This window comes from Rosa rugosa, chromosome 4 (genome assembly GCF_958449725.1).
Source record: "Rosa rugosa chromosome 4, drRosRugo1.1, whole genome shotgun sequence".
Classification (NCBI taxonomy): Eukaryota; Viridiplantae; Streptophyta; class Magnoliopsida; order Rosales; family Rosaceae; genus Rosa; species Rosa rugosa.
In genome coordinates, this window is record NC_084823.1 from 22,892,505 (window position 1) to 22,912,930 (window position 20,426).

At 36.4% G+C, this 20,426-nt stretch overlaps 1 protein-coding gene across 1 annotated transcript; it reads right to left on the bottom strand.

The window, feature by feature from the left end:
- Positions 1 to 231: 231 nt before the first annotated feature.
- LOC133706648 (WUSCHEL-related homeobox 1-like) lies at positions 232 to 20,173 on the bottom strand. The gene is made up of 2 exons (XM_062132188.1): positions 18,561 to 20,173; positions 232 to 713 (listed from the first exon to the last, which is right to left on the bottom strand). Exons 1-2 carry the CDS (start codon positions 18,913 to 18,915, stop codon positions 355 to 357), a joined length of 714 nt encoding a protein of 237 aa, XP_061988172.1. The 5' UTR covers positions 18,916 to 20,173; the 3' UTR covers positions 232 to 354.
- Positions 20,174 to 20,426: the final 253 nt, after the last annotated feature.

Sequence of the window (20,426 nt, forward strand, 5' to 3'; positions counted from 1 at the left end):
TTTTTGAGTCCTATATTTTAAAATAATAATAATAATAATAATAATAAAAAAATAATAATAATAATAATAAAAAAATAATAATAATAATAAATAAAAAATAATAATAAAATAAAATAAAAAAATAATAATAATAAATAAATAAAAAAATGCATTCATTCAGTCTTATTAAATTCAGCTATTTACAAAAAAAAAAAATAATAATAATAATAATAAATAATAATAATAATAATAATAATAATAATAATAATAATACTCTATACTAAGCCATGTCTGCATCTCTGTAGGAGTTGAGGCTGAGCTCAAGGGAAATGTGAGAGCCACCGCCATAACCGCTACCTCTCTCGGAAGTAGTCTTCATGATGCCCAAGATGTCCTCACCATGCATGGGGAATAGTGGAAGGGTTTCAATCTCCTGGTGATCTCCTCCTCGTTGTTGCAGGGATGTTTGTCCTCCTGTTGTGCCAAAAGAGTTGTACTGGTATTAGTGTTGAAGTGTGAGGAAGAATATGAAACAAAATTTAAATCAAGAAATCCTTCATTACCAGTAGAATCGGTGGAACCAAAGTTGAGATTAATGGATCTACCATCATCAGTAGAACTAGTGGACCCAAAATTGATGTCAATGGATCCACCAGCTGGCCCAAAATTGATGTCGATGGATCCACCAGCACCAGTAGAACCAGTGGACCCAAAATTGAGATCAATGGATCCACCTGTAATAACCCGAAAATTAGTGTCAACTATAGAACACTATATTATTAGTTATATTCGAAAAGTCTTACTTTGTTTTGAGTATTTTTCTTTTTAGAAATCAATATCATCACATACCGCACTGAGAAGATATGTAATTTTTTAATACTAGACTTCTAGTAAACTTATCAAAATTCCTTAGTTCGTATTTCTTGTGTACACTCGATATTTATCATTGAGCTCAATACTATTATCTATATTATTTTTGTGATGCATGTCATTTTAGTACTAATTATTGCTATTTTTACCTTAAGAAAGCACTAAAGTTCTTTACTTATTAATTGGGTAAATGTGCATATGGATGTGTGTGTACATATATATATAGATATATATATATATATATATATATAGATATATATATATATATATATCTATATATATATATATATATATATATATCTATATATATATATATATCTATATATATATATATATAATTAGCAAGCTGATTTATGCTTTCTTTCTTTTATTACTTTTTTTTCTTTTACTTTTCCTTTTAATCATTTAACCTATCTAGTGGATTAGCCACTTACCTTATATTATTAGTCACTCATTTTATTTTATTTTTCTTTAAGCCTAATTCTAGCCTATATAAACACATGATCTCTATCATATTTTCCTACAAGCTTAACAATCAAATGCAAAATTTGATCAAAAACTCCCTTAGTTGAAGAGAAAACCCAACTAAAAGTTCCTCACACAAATCCTTCATCCTATTTCCCTTAAGAAGTTTCCTTTTGTGAAAGAAGTCCAAGCTTGATTTCAAGACCAAAATCTTCACCTCACCTTCTGAGTTCCTTAAGTAAGTACATGAATACCTTCCTATATTCTTTTGTCTTTAAGATTTATCAAATTGCATAATCAATGATAAAATGGAAAAGGATCTGCTTTGCTGCAAACTCGTATTTTCGTATATAACAAATTCTGTTTTGTCAAAACTAATTACAGTATTAAATTCCTCATCAAAAGTTCTTCAATTTAGGCTTTTGAATCACTCAAAAAGGTTAAGAAATGAAGAAGTTATGGCTAATCAAAGTTTTCAACTTTTAAACTCGCTGGAAATCTCATACAGCCATCACAACTTCAAAAATTCATATCTCCCTCATTTCTTATCCGTTTTCTACAAACTTTATATCAATTTGAAGCTTAGGACCTCTACTTGTGATTTGGAAAGTTTGAGAATTAATGGTAAAATACACCGTACGTAAAGACTTAAACATCAAAGGTCAGTATCAAAAATATCGGTTTCTGTACTGTTATGGTTCTTCACCCTTTCTGGACTATATCCCTCTGATCTGGACTACATGACTTATTCCATTGAATTCCTTGTGAAAAATCCTTTGAAATGTTGTACTCATTTGACTAATTCGGACTTGTGATGGACAATATAACACATTTTGAAGTTTGATGACTCTAATCGGAGAATCATGAACATGGTTGATGAACTTCAATGGATTTGGACATAAGAACTGAAATACTAACTATAATATAATTTTGTTAAATTGTGTATACTTATTTAATGCTTGCACTTTATTATTTTACTTTATTTCAGTTATTTACAAGCTTATTAATTGTGTATAGTTACTCATTTAATGTTTGTGCTTTATTATTTTACTTGATTTCAATTATGTATAAGCTTATTTATTTTATTATGTTGCTTGCAAGTGAATTTACTTATTTGTGTTATACAATTATGTTACATATGTTTTCATATGAGATTATTGCTAAATATATGTATCTATATGTGTGCGTACATATACATATATATTACGATATATAATTCATAAAGATTGTATTTTGTGAATTTGATTATGTTTGAGAAGTACAATTGTGAAGCCGGGTGATTAGTACTACCCCGTGCTTAAGTGAATTACTGGTAAACGTGTTTTGGTGTTATGTGGAAGTTAGCCTTGGGCCCTAGTCCCTACAGATAGTGCACTATTATACTCTTAGGAAGGGTGCTTACTTTGAGTATACATGCCTTGGTTGTGTCCTTGGTATGCTGCGGCTTACCCGTACTTTGGGAATAGTACGTCGGTCCCTAGTACGTGGATTTATGATTTGATACCAGTCAACCTGGTTTTCCCGTGTTTTGGGTATAGTACGTCGGACCCTAACACGTGGATTTGTGTTTTGTTACCAGTTAATCCGAAAATTCACTAAGAAGAGAAGTGTACTTATATTATTTTGATCAAATATCTATTTGCGATATATTATCAATATGTTATGGTGCTAAGTGAAAAGAGAATCGAGCATGCATTGCTTTGAGGTTATTTCATATTAATGCTGCAATAATTGTTGGTTCAATAACGAGATGTGACTATGTGATTTATTTCTAGTCTCATAAACCATTCACACGGATGAATATATTTGTATATATGTGTGTGTGTATTGTGTGTATACATATACATATTTAAGAATTCGTATGAACATATAAATGGTTCTTGGTACATTTTGAATTGGTTGTCCATATTTGATTTCTTATTAGACACATTAATATAAGAATGTAAGTCGTGTACTTACTGGGCTTGTGTTGCTCATGATGCTACACCTTCTTGTTTTCAGGTATTGAGTAGATGCTTGGGGAAACAGGATGAACCTACTAGATAAAAGAATGTTTTTCTATTACTATCTCAAGAGAAATATTTTGTTCAACTTCAGTATTGTAAAAATAATAATTTCAATTCCTAATAAAAGTACTATTCAGACATGTATATAATTTCTTTTACTTTCTATTGACTTATTCAAGAAGAAAATTTTATTCGTTTTGACTCACGTCACAAATTCACGAGCCATATTTCAGTACAATATTGGCCTTGGATTTGGGGGCGTGACAGATTGGTATCAGAGCTAAAGCTCCTTTTAAGTTTTGGTTTCTACAAATGAAAATATATAAATGGGGTGGGTACTATATATGTAAGCATATACATGCATTTTAGGCTATCGAAAGCTTTGATGAGTATTATGCATCCCTATTCTTTGATTGCAGTTATATTTTATATGCTAACTTTATCAAGTTAGATGATGATATAGTGATTTGTTTGGGTTTTGTTTCATTGAAAAGAAGAGAGTAATTATCAAGAATTATTTGTCTAATGTTCTTCTATTAATCAAACTATTATAGTCTATATGGCTAGTAGCTTTGATCGATCCTTTGTTTGAATTTCTTCTTCTCCCAAACCATTCCCTCAAATTTTTTTGTATTGATCAAGCAGTGATAATGACATGTATACGCTTTAGTCAATATGGTAATTGGCATAAAATTTTGTGGCGCAAGTTTTTGAGACTAAGTTGTTTTGGATAACATTAGGTATACAGTGAGTGGAAGTTATATGCTTTAGTATGAGTAGAGTAAAATGATTCGTTTAGATGTACTCGTGATTATTATGGAAGTATGAGTACTAAAGTCTTAGAAGAATTGTTAAGCGTTCGCAAGACACCCAAATTTCTCTTCCACTAAAAGAGCTTAGCATATAAGGTAGTTGTTGAATTGCTTAACCAGGATCTAGAAACAGTTTAGGGCTAGCTAGATATCCTTATGGTAAATTGATATTGAAGAGATCCTTTTATTTGGAAGTTAAACTTATTTTAGGAAAAATTCGGATCTTTAGAGTAGTCTGGTGAGAGAAAGAAAATGGGGTTCATTATTATAGTAGATTAAGTGGTTCCTAGAATGCTCTAGAATTATTGGTTGAAATAATTGCTGAGTAGGCTACAGATAGAAGAAATTTTGAGGAATATTTAGTGAAAATATTGGTGAATAAGATTAGTTTATAGCAATATTGGTCCTAGTGCATTTGGGAAGATCTTTAAACATTAGTCGATTATGGAAAAAGACTATTACTCAAACAATTGGACGCGCAAGATTTCCTTCCACTCAAATTTATTCTGTGTTGAAGGATATTGATATGAAAGGTGAAAGGTACGACTTGAAACTCTAGCTCTTGTTGAAAGTTTAGAATCATGATTTTATTTGGATTATTAAGAATAGGTTTAACAATAATTGTTCCCTTTCGAAGTTCAAAAATTCTAGCTCTAGCAGTATGTGAGCTATTATTGTCACGCCCCGAATTTTGAATAATAAATTCAAATCCGAAACATGAATAATTACAATTACAAAATCCAAATCTCGAAACTTCGAGTTCATTATTACAATTCACTCTCACAAGCAATATTGTAAAGCTCAAATGAGCATAACACACCTCACAACGTACAATTGCTGTAAAACTCTAACAATTGCTCTAACCGCACGATCACCGTCCTGGTTCTCCTGTCCTGTAGGATTACCCGCTACACAATTTGAATAGTGTACCGGGAGTTGCAACAACACAAAACCCGGTAAGCTTTTTACAGCCAGTATGAGTAAACAAGAAGAACTGTTGATTTAATAAAATACATTTCCTTTAACTCAAGTATAGAAATGTAGAAACATCACAATTACAATGGTCACCACAAAACCACTTCACTTTCTCACTCTCATATATATATAAATATATATATATATATAAATATTATACACTTATGAGTCACTCCCCGTTACCCTCATAAGGTCACTCAACATTTGGCAGACAGACTAGAGCTCTAACTGATCGTTTCCACCTACCCGGCGCGAGGGCGTGGTTCACGATTTAATGCTATTAGTTTCCACCTACCCGGTACAAGGGCGTGGTTCACTAATAGATGCCATGGTCACCCCCGTGACCTATTGATCTCCACAGATCAATATATCTCAACAAATCAACAATTTATTGTTTCTCAACAATAAATTTAATACCTCTCACAATATTGTTGCTTTTCAACAATAAACTCAACACAACCATAACAGTACATAATATCTCACAATTTCAACAATACATATTATTTCACATAAATAATATATATATAGATAGACATTCACACAGGAATGCCCATTAATACCAACTATAGCTCACACAATGACGACAAAAAATAAATTAATTAAAAGTACTCGGTTCGTAATATGAACCACGTGAGGTTTACTCACCTCGATAATCCCGCTGCGTCTTCAATTCCGCTCAAAATACGATCCACAATCGTCCACTAACTCAAACCGTCAATCACCTAGTCAGATACGATCTTAACTTAGCAATCATTCATAAACCACACATATACGGAAATCCAACGGTCGGATTCTAATTTAATGATGATCCAACGGCCAGATCGAATTTATATGATGATCCAACGGTCGGATCCTCACGGATCGCCCTTAGGATCATCCTCCAAAATTATCACGAAGATCCAACGGTCAGATCTTCTTGAATCACTCTAACAAACATCTCCTCAAAATTATACGAAAATCCGACGGTTAGATTCTCACGAATCGCCTTCCGAATCACTATTTCACAATTATACGAAGATCCAACGGTCGGATCTTCGCCCATGACCACACAAAGCCACTGGGTCAGTCATAAGATCAACATAACAAAACTACAAGTCCATCGAACGGTCTGATCTTCACAGATCACAAATCGAACGATCGAAATCGATCGAAACTTAAAAATTCATAACTTAATCATACGATATCCAAAAATTATGAATTATATATGCAAACGATCGTATCGACACGTAGAACACAAAAATGGACAGAAACTGTCCTTGGGGTGGCCGGAGGTCGCCGGAAACCACCATCACAGTGGCGGCACCGCCACCCATCCAAAGTCAAAATTAGACAAAACTCCCAACACGAAAGTTCTTCATCTTAACTCGAATTGAAACTTTCATAACTACACCAAAGTCAGATTATAAGCCAAAAAGTAGAATTTTACCTTATAAGGTTTGAAACCCGAAGAACCCTAGTTTTGAATTCGTTCCAATTCGATCTCCACAGATGAAATCGATGCAATCCACCTTAGGGGAAATGATCTACATCCTCAGAAGTGCAGAATCCTCTCAATAATCACGGCAAAAGGTGGCCGGAGGAGGGAGAACGACGGTGGGGAAAGGAGGTGATTTCCAGCTCGACTGCACCGTGTTCTTCGACTTGTAGCGGCTACCACGTTGGTTATTTCCCCTCGATGTCTTCTACAAAGTTGTAATATAGCTCAGGCCCAGCAAAATCCCTTTTGGAATCAACTCGATTCGAGGTTGGATGAGAGAGATATCGGCCGGTGAAGGAAGAGCAGCATCGGGCGAATTCCAGCTCGAGCTGTGCAGCTTCTCGGCCTCCTAGCACCTTCCATGGTTCTTTTCTCACTTTGATGTCTTCTAGGAAGTTTTAACTGACTTCAAGGCGAATGAAAATACTTTTGGAATCAAGTCGATCGGAGGTCTGTGGAGGGAGATATGGCCGGTGGAAGAGAGAGGAACAAATCTGGGCTCGGGAGAGAATTGGGGAGAAAATATAGGTTTCTGAATTTTCTGTCCTCCAATGCAATTTCCGGAACTTTTTTTTGTATTTATAGAATTTTCCCGATTTTCAATCGCTTATAACTTTCTCATACGAACTCCGATTTTCGCATTCCATATGTCCACGAACTCGTATCGACGCGCTCTACAACTTTCATGAATGAAGTTTTCCCAAATTCCCAATGTATAAAAAGTCACTTTTTGAGACCTCCTAAATAACGTTCGTTTTCGAAAATTAATCGTTCGAACTAATTCCATAACTTCTCCAAGCCTCGTACTCGCTCCCACTATCGTGAAATCATTTCTAAAAATCCACGGAAATTAATTTGGATTTTTCGGGGTATTACAATCTACCCTCCTTAAAGAAATTTCGTCCCGAAATTTGAGCGTAAGTCAATTCCTCTCGATTAAGGTTGACCTAACCATAGAATCTCCATCTTTTCCAAATCTGTAGTAATCTACAGAGCCTCAGCTCTTTGTATAAAAATACATTCCTATGGCCACTAAATCCTTTCATCACAAACGTAAACTCACACAACAACTGCTCAACAACACTCCACATCACATACACAAAATCGTCACATGGATCATCTCATAGATCCTCACATAGATCATCACATAGATCTTCACTTAGATCATCACTCTGTACTGGCATACAAGCACAGTAAACACTCCCACAAAGTGTTTCGCTACTCAATTAGCATCACGGTAAATCTCTATAGTAAAACTCAAGCATGCACCATTCTTCACAACAATAGTGATGCATCACTCAAAACAAATCATCCCCAAAAGCACGCCAATAAAATATGTCACCCAGTGACGATGACTTGGGCTTGCTCAATCCTTGGGCTAAGCATTAGGGCTGGCCAATTGGGCCGAAGAAATCGGACCATCCACATTTCGAACCGGCCCGAACCAAATTGGGTTTAACATTTGGGCCTACCATTCGGGCCGAACAATTGGGCTTACCATTTGGGCCTACCAATCGGGCCGAACAATTGGGCTCACTATTTGGGCTTACTATTTGGGCCTACCAATCGGCCCACCAACTTCCAGCTCGGCTACGGTATGAAATTGTACATACCGTATATACGTATGCATACCGTACAGACCGTATATACGTATGCATAACGTACAACTATATATACGTATGCATACCGTACAGACCGTATATACGTATGTATACCGTACATACCGTATATACGTCCGTATATCAAGCATATACGAGATCCAAAAATATTTGTAAGAGGTAAGGTTCGAACTCCCGACCCTCGAACACGAAGGTTTTGCTCCCAACCACTGAAGCAAGAGCTGCCTTCATTAATATATGCTCACGTGTTAAATTTATTATGTCATAAGCGACATAAATAAAATAACAGGGGAGGCAAGGTTCGAAACCTTAACCTGCTGCACGAAACCTTTGTCCCCAACCACTGGAGCACAAGCTGTGCTTAATATAATGTGTACAAATGTTATACTTATTATGTCATAAGCGAACATAATAAAAATAAACGAGAGGCAAGGTTCGAACCTCTGACCTCTTGTACAAGAGCCTTGCTCTTCAACCACTAGAGCACCAGCTGCTCTCGTTACTATCCATGCAACTTCTTTTATTTATTCTATCATAAGCGATAGAATAACAACAAACTGTCGGTACACTCCACGTGCCACGACACGTCTCTTCCGTGATTTACGGAAAGCAAATCACTTTCGGCTAAAGCTGTCTGCCACAGCGTCTCGAGGTTCGGCCTGTCCCCTTACACGCTCAACACGCGCCAACAGCTTTTCCGGGTTTCGGGGCGACTTTAATCCAACGCGTGGATTCAAATTCTGAGATCGTTCATCCAACGGTGGAGATCTGCTCACCTTGTTCTATAAATAGGTGCATTCTGGAGAAAAACTGTTCACTCCAAAAGAAAAGAAATTTTCTTCCGAGCTCAAGTCTTTCTCTCTCAACTCTTCAGCCTTTCTCTTCTCAAATCCTTTCTTCATCAATTTCGATCCTTCTCTTCTGATCTTCTCTCCCATCTAGTTGATTCAATCCCATCTTTCCTCTGAACTTTCAGATCTTCAATCTTTTCCTCCAAATCTTCAATCCTTCTTTCTCAGATCTTTTCTTCCATTTGAAGATTCGATCTCATCTTTCCTCTGAGAATCTCAGATCTCCAATCACCAGTTCAACAACTCCAATCCTTCTAACAAAATCTCCCTCAAACACTAAACCATGTATTCCTCGATTTTCACATCCTCTCACTCCATGACCCAAGAGCCACGAACTCTGCAACTAATGGAGCTCCAAACCCCGCAACAAATGGAACCACAACAACAGCAACCAACAGAGGAGGGAGGAAACACCCAAGCAGCTGGAAGTAGTGCCAACATGGATTTCTGGCGAAGCCGTACCAGGTGGATTCCTACTCCAGAACAAATAAGAATCCTCAAGGATCTTTACTACGTCAAGGGATTTAAGTGCCCAACTACAGAGCACATTCACGAGATCTGCCTCCAGCTGAACCAGTATGGACATGTTGAGGGTAAGAACATTTACTTTTGGTTCCAGAACGTCAGGGCTCGAGAGAAGCAGATGAATGGGTGTAAACAGGCTGCTCCAGTGCCCATGGAAACTAGTTCTCTTGGTACTGGTGGATCCATTGATCTCAATTTTGGGTCCACTGGTTCTACTGGTGCTGGTGGATCCATCGACATCAATTTTGGGCCAGCTGGTGGATCCATTGACATCAATTTTGGGTCCACTAGTTCTACTGATGATGGTAGATCCATTGATCTCAACTTTGGTTCCACCTATTCTACTGGTAATGAAGGATTTCTTGATTTAAATTTTGTTTCATATTCTTCCTCACACTTCAACACTAATACCAGTACAACTCTTTTGGCACAACAGGAGGACAAACATCCCTGCAACAACGAGGAGGAGATCACCAGGAGGTTCAAACTCTTCCTCTGTTCCCCGTGCACGGCGAGGACGTCTTTGGTAACCTGAAGGCTACTTCCGAGGAAGGTAGCGCTTTTGGTTACTATTCTGGTGGCTCAGGCGGTTACCACAGTGGCTCAAACGTTTCTCTTGAGCTCAGCCTCAATCCATCCGGAGCTGCTGACTAGGCTTAGTATAGCATGGTCCTCGTTTTCCTTTTTTTTTTTTTTTTTTTTTTTTTTTTTTTTTTGTAATGTAAAATCAATAAGATGGTGTGCATGTTTTCTTTTCTTTTTGTTTAACCAACAACAACACCAAGGATCGAACCTTGGTCACCCAATACTATTTTCAAAACCATAAACAACTCTACTGCACACATCTTTCATAATGATGCAATAAAAACAATCACTCAAAAAGAATCCAACAATCAATTAAGTCGCATCGAGGTCTAGCTAGTATCCTCTGAGTCAAACCAAACACAACAATTTCATCGATAGGATTAGGGATTTATAAAGCTAAACACATCCTGAGTTAGCTAGGAAAAACCCACGTCTTTAGAGTTACTCTTACAACTCTTATAGAATCTCGATAATTCCATCTATCAATTGCTTCAACAAAAACTCACCACAATTCAATCCCTAACATTTAGCGATTCAGAATTCGAATCAAACTCCATATCACATAGTAATTCACTTGAACCACCATGGATACCTAACAAAGTCACTAAAATCAATATCCGAAATTGCGTTTAACTATATCACCTAAAATCAATCACCAAAGGCACACACTCTCATCCAACATCATTCACAAGAACTAATTCTAACTCTCCCAATTGATTACACCAAAATCAACTCCCTTGCAAAACTTTAAGTGTCCCGCCTACTTAAACTTAAAACACACAACAACTTCAAATTCACTGCAGTCCATCTCCATACTATGATCCAAAACTTAAGAAAACTAGTTCACCACACAAAGGCCACAAAATTCAATTTCATTCACTTGAACAAAACTATATTCACAAGTCACGGTCAGGTCATCAACCCATGGTGTTCAAATGAATAAATTTCAAATCCAGTTTTCCTTTTGAATCGTAACGTATCGTTCCAAAATGATGCAAGCAACATCAACCACGTATATAAGACACGTCTCGCAAACTCAATTCAAATTCCGAATCATCAAAACTACTACTAATTCCAATTCTACCAACAATCCTGATTCTGAAGGAATTATAGTACTCACGACAACCCAAAACAATGGTCTCTCATCTCTAACCATCGAGCACAAAATAAAAAAAATTCTTGTCTCGCACCTTAAACCCTGCTTAACAACTTACAAGCACAAGGAAGAAGTAACCACAATAATTTCTTTCCTAACCTCAACCCTACTAACAAACTCCACAAGGACATCTCATTACAAAACAAGATATTTAATCCTTGATACGTACATCCCATCCAAACGTCTGTACGTCCAACTTAAGAAGACAAAATTTATAACAATTCATACTCGTATCCACACTAGGTACGTGCATAGGTCAACATCATGCCTTCAACCAACACTTCAACATCCAAAAGGACCTCACTTCCATAAAACAAATCTCACCGACTCATCAGAGTTAAATCTAGAGGTCTCTATTCCTCGAAGATTACAACCTGCGGAAACTAAATTTATTCTAATACGAACTTAGAAGACAACTCTACCGTCCTACAGACATACACGCTGTCTAGACCCCATACTAAGACATACCCAATGATTATACCAGTACCGAAGAGTATATGATGGGGATCCGCTGCAGACGGGCCATCACTCGGGGAGTACTGATTATCACCAAATATGTACCTTACGCTCTGATACCAAACTGTCACGCCCCGAATTTTGAATAATAAATTCAAATCCGAAACATGAATAATTACAATTACAAAATCCAAATCTCGAAACTTCGAGTTCATTATTACAATTCACTCTCACAAGCAATATTGTAAAGCTCAAATGAGCATAACACACCTCACAACGTACAATTGCTGTAAAACTCTAACAATTGCTCTAACCGCACGATCACCGTCCTGGTTCTCCTGTCCTGTAGGATTACCCGCTACACAATTTGAATAGTGTACCGGGAGTTGCAACAACACAAAACCCGGTAAGCTTTTTACAGCCAGTATGAGTAAACAAGAAGAACTGTTGATTTAATAAAATACATTTCCTTTAACTCAAGTATAGAAATGTAGAAACATCACAATTACAATGGTCACCACAAAACCACTTCACTTTCTCACTCTCATATATATATAAATATATATATATATATAAATATTATACACTTATGAGTCACTCCCCGTTACCCTCATAAGGTCACTCAACATTTGGCAGACAGACTAGAGCTCTAACTGATCGTTTCCACCTACCCGGCGCGAGGGCGTGGTTCACGATTTAATGCTATTAGTTTCCACCTACCCGGTACAAGGGCGTGGTTCACTAATAGATGCCATGGTCACCCCCGTGACCTATTGATCTCCACAGATCAATATATCTCAACAAATCAACAATTTATTGTTTCTCAACAATAAATTTAATACCTCTCACAATATTGTTGCTTTTCAACAATAAACTCAACACAACCATAACAGTACATAATATCTCACAATTTCAACAATACATATTATTTCACATAAATAATATATATATAGATAGACATTCACACAGGAATGCCCATTAATACCAACTATAGCTCACACAATGACGACAAAAAATAAATTAATTAAAAGTACTCGGTTCGTAATATGAACCACGTGAGGTTTACTCACCTCGATAATCCCGCTGCGTCTTCAATTCCGCTCAAAATACGATCCACAATCGTCCACTAACTCAAACCGTCAATCACCTAGTCAGATACGATCTTAACTTAGCAATCATTCATAAACCACACATATACGGAAATCCAACGGTCGGATTCTAATTTAATGATGATCCAACGGCCAGATCGAATTTATATGATGATCCAACGGTCGGATCCTCACGGATCGCCCTTAGGATCATCCTCCAAAATTATCACGAAGATCCAACGGTCAGATCTTCTTGAATCACTCTAACAAACATCTCCTCAAAATTATACGAAAATCCGACGGTTAGATTCTCACGAATCGCCTTCCGAATCACTATTTCACAATTATACGAAGATCCAACGGTCGGATCTTCGCCCATGACCACACAAAGCCACTGGGTCAGTCATAAGATCAACATAACAAAACTACAAGTCCATCGAACGGTCTGATCTTCACAGATCACAAATCGAACGATCGAAATCGATCGAAACTTAAAAATTCATAACTTAATCATACGATATCCAAAAATTATGAATTATATATGCAAACGATCGTATCGACACGTAGAACACAAAAATGGACAGAAACTGTCCTTGGGGTGGCCGGAGGTCGCCGGAAACCACCATCACAGTGGCGGCACCGCCACCCATCCAAAGTCAAAATTAGACAAAACTCCCAACACGAAAGTTCTTCATCTTAACTCGAATTGAAACTTTCATAACTACACCAAAGTCAGATTATAAGCCAAAAAGTAGAATTTTACCTTATAAGGTTTGAAACCCGAAGAACCCTAGTTTTGAATTCGTTCCAATTCGATCTCCACAGATGAAATCGATGCAATCCACCTTAGGGGAAATGATCTACATTCTCAGAAGTGCAGAATCCTCTCAAGAATCACGGCAAAAGGTGGCCGGAGGAGGGAGAACGACGGTGGGGAAAGGAGGTGATTTCCAGCTCGACTGCACCGTGTTCTTCGACTTGTAGCGGCTACCACGTTGGTTATTTCCCCTCGATGTCTTCTACAAAGTTGTAATATAGCTCAGGCCCAGCAAAATCCCTTTTGGAATCAACTCGATTCGAGGTTGGATGAGAGAGATATCGGCCGGTGAAGGAAGAGCAGCATCGGGCGAATTCCAGCTCGAGCTGTGCAGCTTCTCGGCCTCCTAGCACCTTCCATGGTTCTTTTCTCACTTTGATGTCTTCTAGGAAGTTTTAACTGACTTCAAGGCGAATGAAAATACTTTTGGAATCAAGTCGATCGGAGGTCTGTGGAGGGAGATATGGCCGGTGGAAGAGAGAGGAACAAATCTGGGCTCGGGAGAGAATTGGGGAGAAAATATAGGTTTCTGAATTTTCTGTCCTCCAATGCAATTTCCGGAACTTTTTTTTGTATTTATAGAATTTTCTCGATTTTCAATCGCTTATAACTTTCTCATACGAACTCCGATTTTCGCATTCCATATGTCCACGAACTCGTATCGACGCGCTCTACAACTTTCATGAATGAAGTTTTCCCAAATTCCCAATGTATAAAAAGTCACTTTTTGAGACCTCCTAAATAACGTTCGTTTTCGAAAATTAATCGTTCGAACTAATTCCATAACTTCTCCAAGCCTCGTACTCGCTCCCACTATCGTGAAATCATTTCTAAAAATCCACGGAAATTAATTTGGATTTTTCGGGGTATTACAATTATCCATAAACTTGTTTGAGGTGTAACTTTTCGTAGCCTTTATAAGTTTAGTGTGACCTAATAAGATATAATCTAAGCTAGGAATGATTTGGAAATTCATGATCCTGTTGTTCTAGGCTACCCTAAGTTTCCTTGAATTAGAATGCTTGATGTACAATTTTGGAAGAATCCTTAGTTTCAAAGTTTCCTACACAGTTGAGAGTAAGAGAGTTAGAGCCATAAATAAGTTAAGCGTCAACATGCTTGTCACTAGAATTTTTGCAATGCCTTACATGCGGTTAATTACCTTGTCCAGATTATTGATGAATATATTTTAGGTCTCAACCATTCCAATAATGTGGTCCTGAAAGTTCAGTATTTGTAGTACTCTCGAACTTGTATACTACCACTATGAAGATAAGCTTAGTATCTACCCATTGCTTAAAGGTCGATTAGTATTCTCTACAACCTAAAGAAATATCGAACCGAGGGATATAATAGGCCTGGTGAAAAGTTCTTAGATATAAGATTTGTTCAGTTGAGTGTTTTTAGTTGGGAACTACTTGATGAAACTTTTATTTGAGATAGATTTGAACAACATTGATAAAGAGAGATAAACCCACTTATGGTGTTGCCACAATATTAGCAAGGAGGAGAGAACTTGCTTGGTTGATATGCAGAATCCAAAACCTAGCTAGCTACATTGCAACATCGTGACCTAATGCTTTAGGAAACTCCCAACCTCTTAGAATATTAAAAAGATGGAAGTTTAGCTTCTTGACTACTATAGGTAGATCATTCAAGATTTAAGTATATAGCCTAACCAATAATTTGAGCTTAAGATGAGAACTCACAAACCATGTATCCTTGAAAGATAGATACCTTGGTAATGACACTTGACTTCTATTTAGAGAAAGAGTTTGCACACCAAACAATATTGGTTTAAGGGGAAGTTTTGCTCACCAGGTGGACTTCACTTTTCATTCGAGGGGAATGAAAATATACAAATACTTTTGGTGATTTCTTTTGTTTGAGAAACCTATGTAAAATTCGAGGACGAATTTTCTTTTAAGGTTGGTAGACTGTAATAACCCGAAAATTAGTGTCAACTATAGAACACTATATTATTAGTTATATTCGAAAAGTCTTACTTTGTTTTGAGTATTTTTCTTTTTAGAAATCAATATCATCACATACCGCACTGAGAAGATATGTAATTTTTTAATACTAGACTTCTAGTAAACTTATCAAAATACCTTAGTTCGTATTTCTTGTGTACACTCGATATTTATCATTGAGCTCAATACTATTATCTATATTATTTTTGTGATGCATGTCATTTTAGTACTAATTATTGCTATTTTTACCTTAAGAAAGCACTAAAGTTCTTTACTTATTAATTGGGTAAATGTGGATATGGAATAATATAAGGTAAGTGGCTAATCCACTAGATAGGTTAAATGATTAAAAGGAAAAGTAAAAGAAAAAAAAGTAATAAAAGAAAGAAAGCATAAATCAGCTTGCTAATTATATATATATATATATAGATATATATATATATATCTATATATATATATATATAGATATATATATATATATCTATATATATATATATATATAATTAGCAAGCTGATTTATGCTTTCTTTCTTTTATTACTTTTTTTTCTTTTACTTTTCCTTTTAATCATTTAACCTATCTAGTGGATTAGCCACTTACCTTATATTATTAGTCACTCATTTTATTTTATTTTTCTTTAAGCCTAATTCTAGCCTATATAAACACATGATCTCTATCATATTTTCCTACAAGCTTAACAATCAAATGCAAAATTTGATCAAAAACTCCCTTAGTTGAAGAGAAAACCCAACTAAAAGTTCCTCACACAAATCCTTCATCCTATTTCCCTTAAGAAGTTTCCTTTTGTGAAAGAAGTCCAAGCTTGATTTCAAGACCAAAATCTTCACCTCACCTTCTGAGTTCCTTAAGTAAGTACATGAATACCTTCCTATATTCTTTTGTCTTTAAGATTTATCAAATTGCATAATCAATGATAAAATGGAAAAGGATCTGCTTTGCTGCAAACTCGTATTTTCGTATATAACAAATTCTGTTTTGTCAAAACTAATTACAGTATTAAATTCCTCATCAAAAGTTCTTCAATTTAGGCTTTTGAATCACTCAAAAAGGTTAAGAAATGAAGAAGTTATGGCTAATCAAAGTTTTCAACTTTTAAACTCGCTGGAAATCTCATACAGCCATCACAACTTCAAAAATTCATATCTCCCTCATTTCTTATCCGTTTTCTACAAACTTTATATCAATTTGAAGCTTAGGACCTCTACTTGTGATTTGGAAAGTTTGAGAATTAATGGTAAAATACACCGTACGTAAAGACTTAAACATCAAAGGTCAGTATCAAAAATATCGGTTTCTGTACTGTTATGGTTCTTCACCCTTTCTGGACTATATCCCTCTGATCTGGACTACATGACTTATTCCATTGAATTCCTTGTGAAAAATCCTTTGAAATGTTGTACTCATTTGACTAATTCGGACTTGTGATGGACAATATAACACATTTTGAAGTTTGATGACTCTAATCGGAGAATCATGAACATGGTTGATGAACTTCAATGGATTTGGACATAAGAACTGAAATACTAACTATAATATAATTTTGTTAAATTGTGTATACTTATTTAATGCTTGCACTTTATTATTTTACTTTATTTCAGTTATTTACAAGCTTATTAATTGTGTATAGTTACTCATTTAATGTTTGTGCTTTATTATTTTACTTGATTTCAATTATGTATAAGCTTATTTATTTTATTATGTTGCTTGCAAGTGAATTTACTTATTTGTGTTATACAATTATGTTACATATGTTTTCATATGAGATTATTGCTAAATATATGTATCTATATGTGTGCGTACATATACATATATATTACGATATATAATTCATAAAGATTGTATTTTGTGAATTTGATTATGTTTGAGAAGTACAATTGTGAAGCCGGGTGATTAGTACTACCCCGTGCTTAAGTGAATTACTGGTAAACGTGTTTTGGTGTTATGTGGAAGTTAGCCTTGGGCCCTAGTCCCTACAGATAGTGCACTATTATACTCTTAGGAAGGGTGCTTACTTTGAGTATACATGCCTTGGTTGTGTCCTTGGTATGCTGCGGCTTACCCGTACTTTGGGAATAGTACGTCGGTCCCTAGTACGTGGATTTATGATTTGATACCAGTCAACCTGGTTTTCCCGTGTTTTGGGTATAGTACGTCGGACCCTAACACGTGGATTTGTGTTTTGTTACCAGTTAATCCGAAAATTCACTAAGAAGAGAAGTGTACTTATATTATTTTGATCAAATATCTATTTGCGATATATTATCAATATGTTATGGTGCTAAGTGAAAAGAGAATCGAGCATGCATTGCTTTGAGGTTATTTCATATTAATGCTGCAATAATTGTTGGTTCAATAACGAGATGTGACTATGTGATTTATTTCTAGTCTCATAAACCATTCACACGGATGAATATATTTGTATATATGTGTGTGTGTATTGTGTGTATACATATACATATTTAAGAATTCGTATGAACATATAAATGGTTCTTGGTACATTTTGAATTGGTTGTCCATATTTGATTTCTTATTAGACACATTAATATAAGAATGTAAGTCGTGTACTTACTGGGCTTGTGTTGCTCATGATGCTACACCTTCTTGTTTTCAGGTATTGAGTAGATGCTTGGGGAAACAGGATGAACCTACTAGATAAAAGAATGTTTTTCTATTACTATCTCAAGAGAAATATTTTGTTCAACTTCAGTATTGTAAAAATAATAATTTCAATTCCTAATAAAAGTACTATTCAGACATGTATATAATTTCTTTTACTTTCTATTGACTTATTCAAGAAGAAAATTTTATTCGTTTTGACTCACGTCACAAATTCACGAGCCATATTTCAGTACAATATTGGCCTTGGATTTGGGGGCGTGACACCACCAGTACCAGGAGAACTAGTTCCCATGGGCACTTGAGCAGCCTGATTGCACCTCTTCATCTGCTTCTCTCGAGCCCTGACATTCTGGAACCAAAAATAAATGTTCTTGCCCTCAACATGTCCATACTGGTTCAGCTGGAGACAGATCTCGTGAATGTGCTCTGTAGTTGGGCACTTAACTCCCTTGTCGTAGTAAAGATCCTTGAGGATCCTTATTTGATCTGGAGTAGGAACCCACCTGGCACGGCTTCGCCAGAAATCTATGTTGGCACTACTCCCGGCTGCTTGGTTGTTTCCTCCATCCTCGATTTGTTGCTGGGTTTGTAGCTCCATCAGTTGCAGAGTTCGTGGTTCCATGATAATGGGTTGAGGGGATGTGAAGATCGAAGAGTAAAGTTGTCGAGTGTTTGAAGGAGTTGTTGTTAAAGGGATTAAGGATGATGATGGTGTGTTGGAGATCTGAAAGTTCAGAGGAAAGATGGGATTGAATCAACTAGATGGGAGAGAAGATCAGAAGAGAAGGATTGAATCGAAGAAGAAATATTTTGAGTTTTGAAAGAAGAGGAAAGCTGAAGAGTTGGGAGAGAGGGGCTGGAACTCAGGAGAGATTTTCGTTCCTTTGGAGTGAACAGTTGCGCCCTCAGAATGCACCTATTTATAGAGCGAGGTGAGCAGATCTCCACCGTTGGATGGACGATTCCTGTGATTCATTCTACGCGTTGGATTAAAGTCGCCCTGAAACCCGGAAAAGTTGTTGGCGCGTGGAGAGCGTGTAAGGGGACCGAGGGAATCTCGAGGCGCTGTGGCAGACAGCTGTAGCCGAAAGCAGATTTGACTGCCGTAAATCACGGAAGGGATAAGCCGTGACACAAGTGGGCCGTACTTGGGCCTGTCTCGGATCAAGGCATCACTGTAGCTGTGGGTGGAGGCCTGATGGGCCGAGTTTCAGAAACAGTTTTGGACCTGATGGGCTGAGTTTCTGAAACAGTTTTGGATGAGTTGGGCCGGATTTCTGTAACAGTTTTGGATACGTTGGGCTGGGTTTCTGCAACAGTCTTGGATGTTTTGTGCCGAATTGTTGAAACAGTTGAAACAGTTGGTTTAAATAAAAGGATTGGTATGGATAATAACGTGAGCAGCCGTGCTCGAGTGGTTGAGTGTAAAGTTCGTGTACAAGAGGTCTGAGGTTCGAACCTCGCCTCTCGTTTATTTTTATTATGTTCGTTTATGACATAATAAGTATAAAATTTGTACACATTATATTAAGCACAGCTTGTGCTCCAGTGGTTGGGGACAAAGGTTTCGTGCAGCAGGTTAAGGTTTCGAACCTTGCCTCCCCCGTTTTTTTTTATTTATGTCACTCCATCAGAACCCTCCTCCGAAGGCTGAAACCAGCAAGAAGGCTGCCACTCGCCCGCATACCGCTCCTCCAAAGGAGTAAATGGAGGTACAAGTCTAGGCTGAAAGACTTTAAACATTAAGCGCTGCATGGGAGGCAACCCATTTCAACCGTAGCTGTGGAGGAGCCATCAACGCAGATTTGCTCTCTTAAACTCTATCTCCTCTATTACTATTTTCTGATTGTATCTTTGTTATTTGCGTTTTTAGTTTTTGTTTTTAGGTTTTTTTGAGTTAATCATTCCATTCACATGATAATTGTTCATTGCATGCTCTAACTTGTTTAACATTGAGGACAATGTATGATTTAAGTGTGGGGGGAAGGATTAATGCTTGTAGTTAGTTTTTTGTCATAAAAAGAAAACAAAATAAAAAATCAGAAAAATCAGAAAATTAAAAAAATTAAATTTGATTCAAAAAAAAAAAAAAAAAAAAAAAAAAATCGTTAACTTTGTTTTAGGTTTTATATT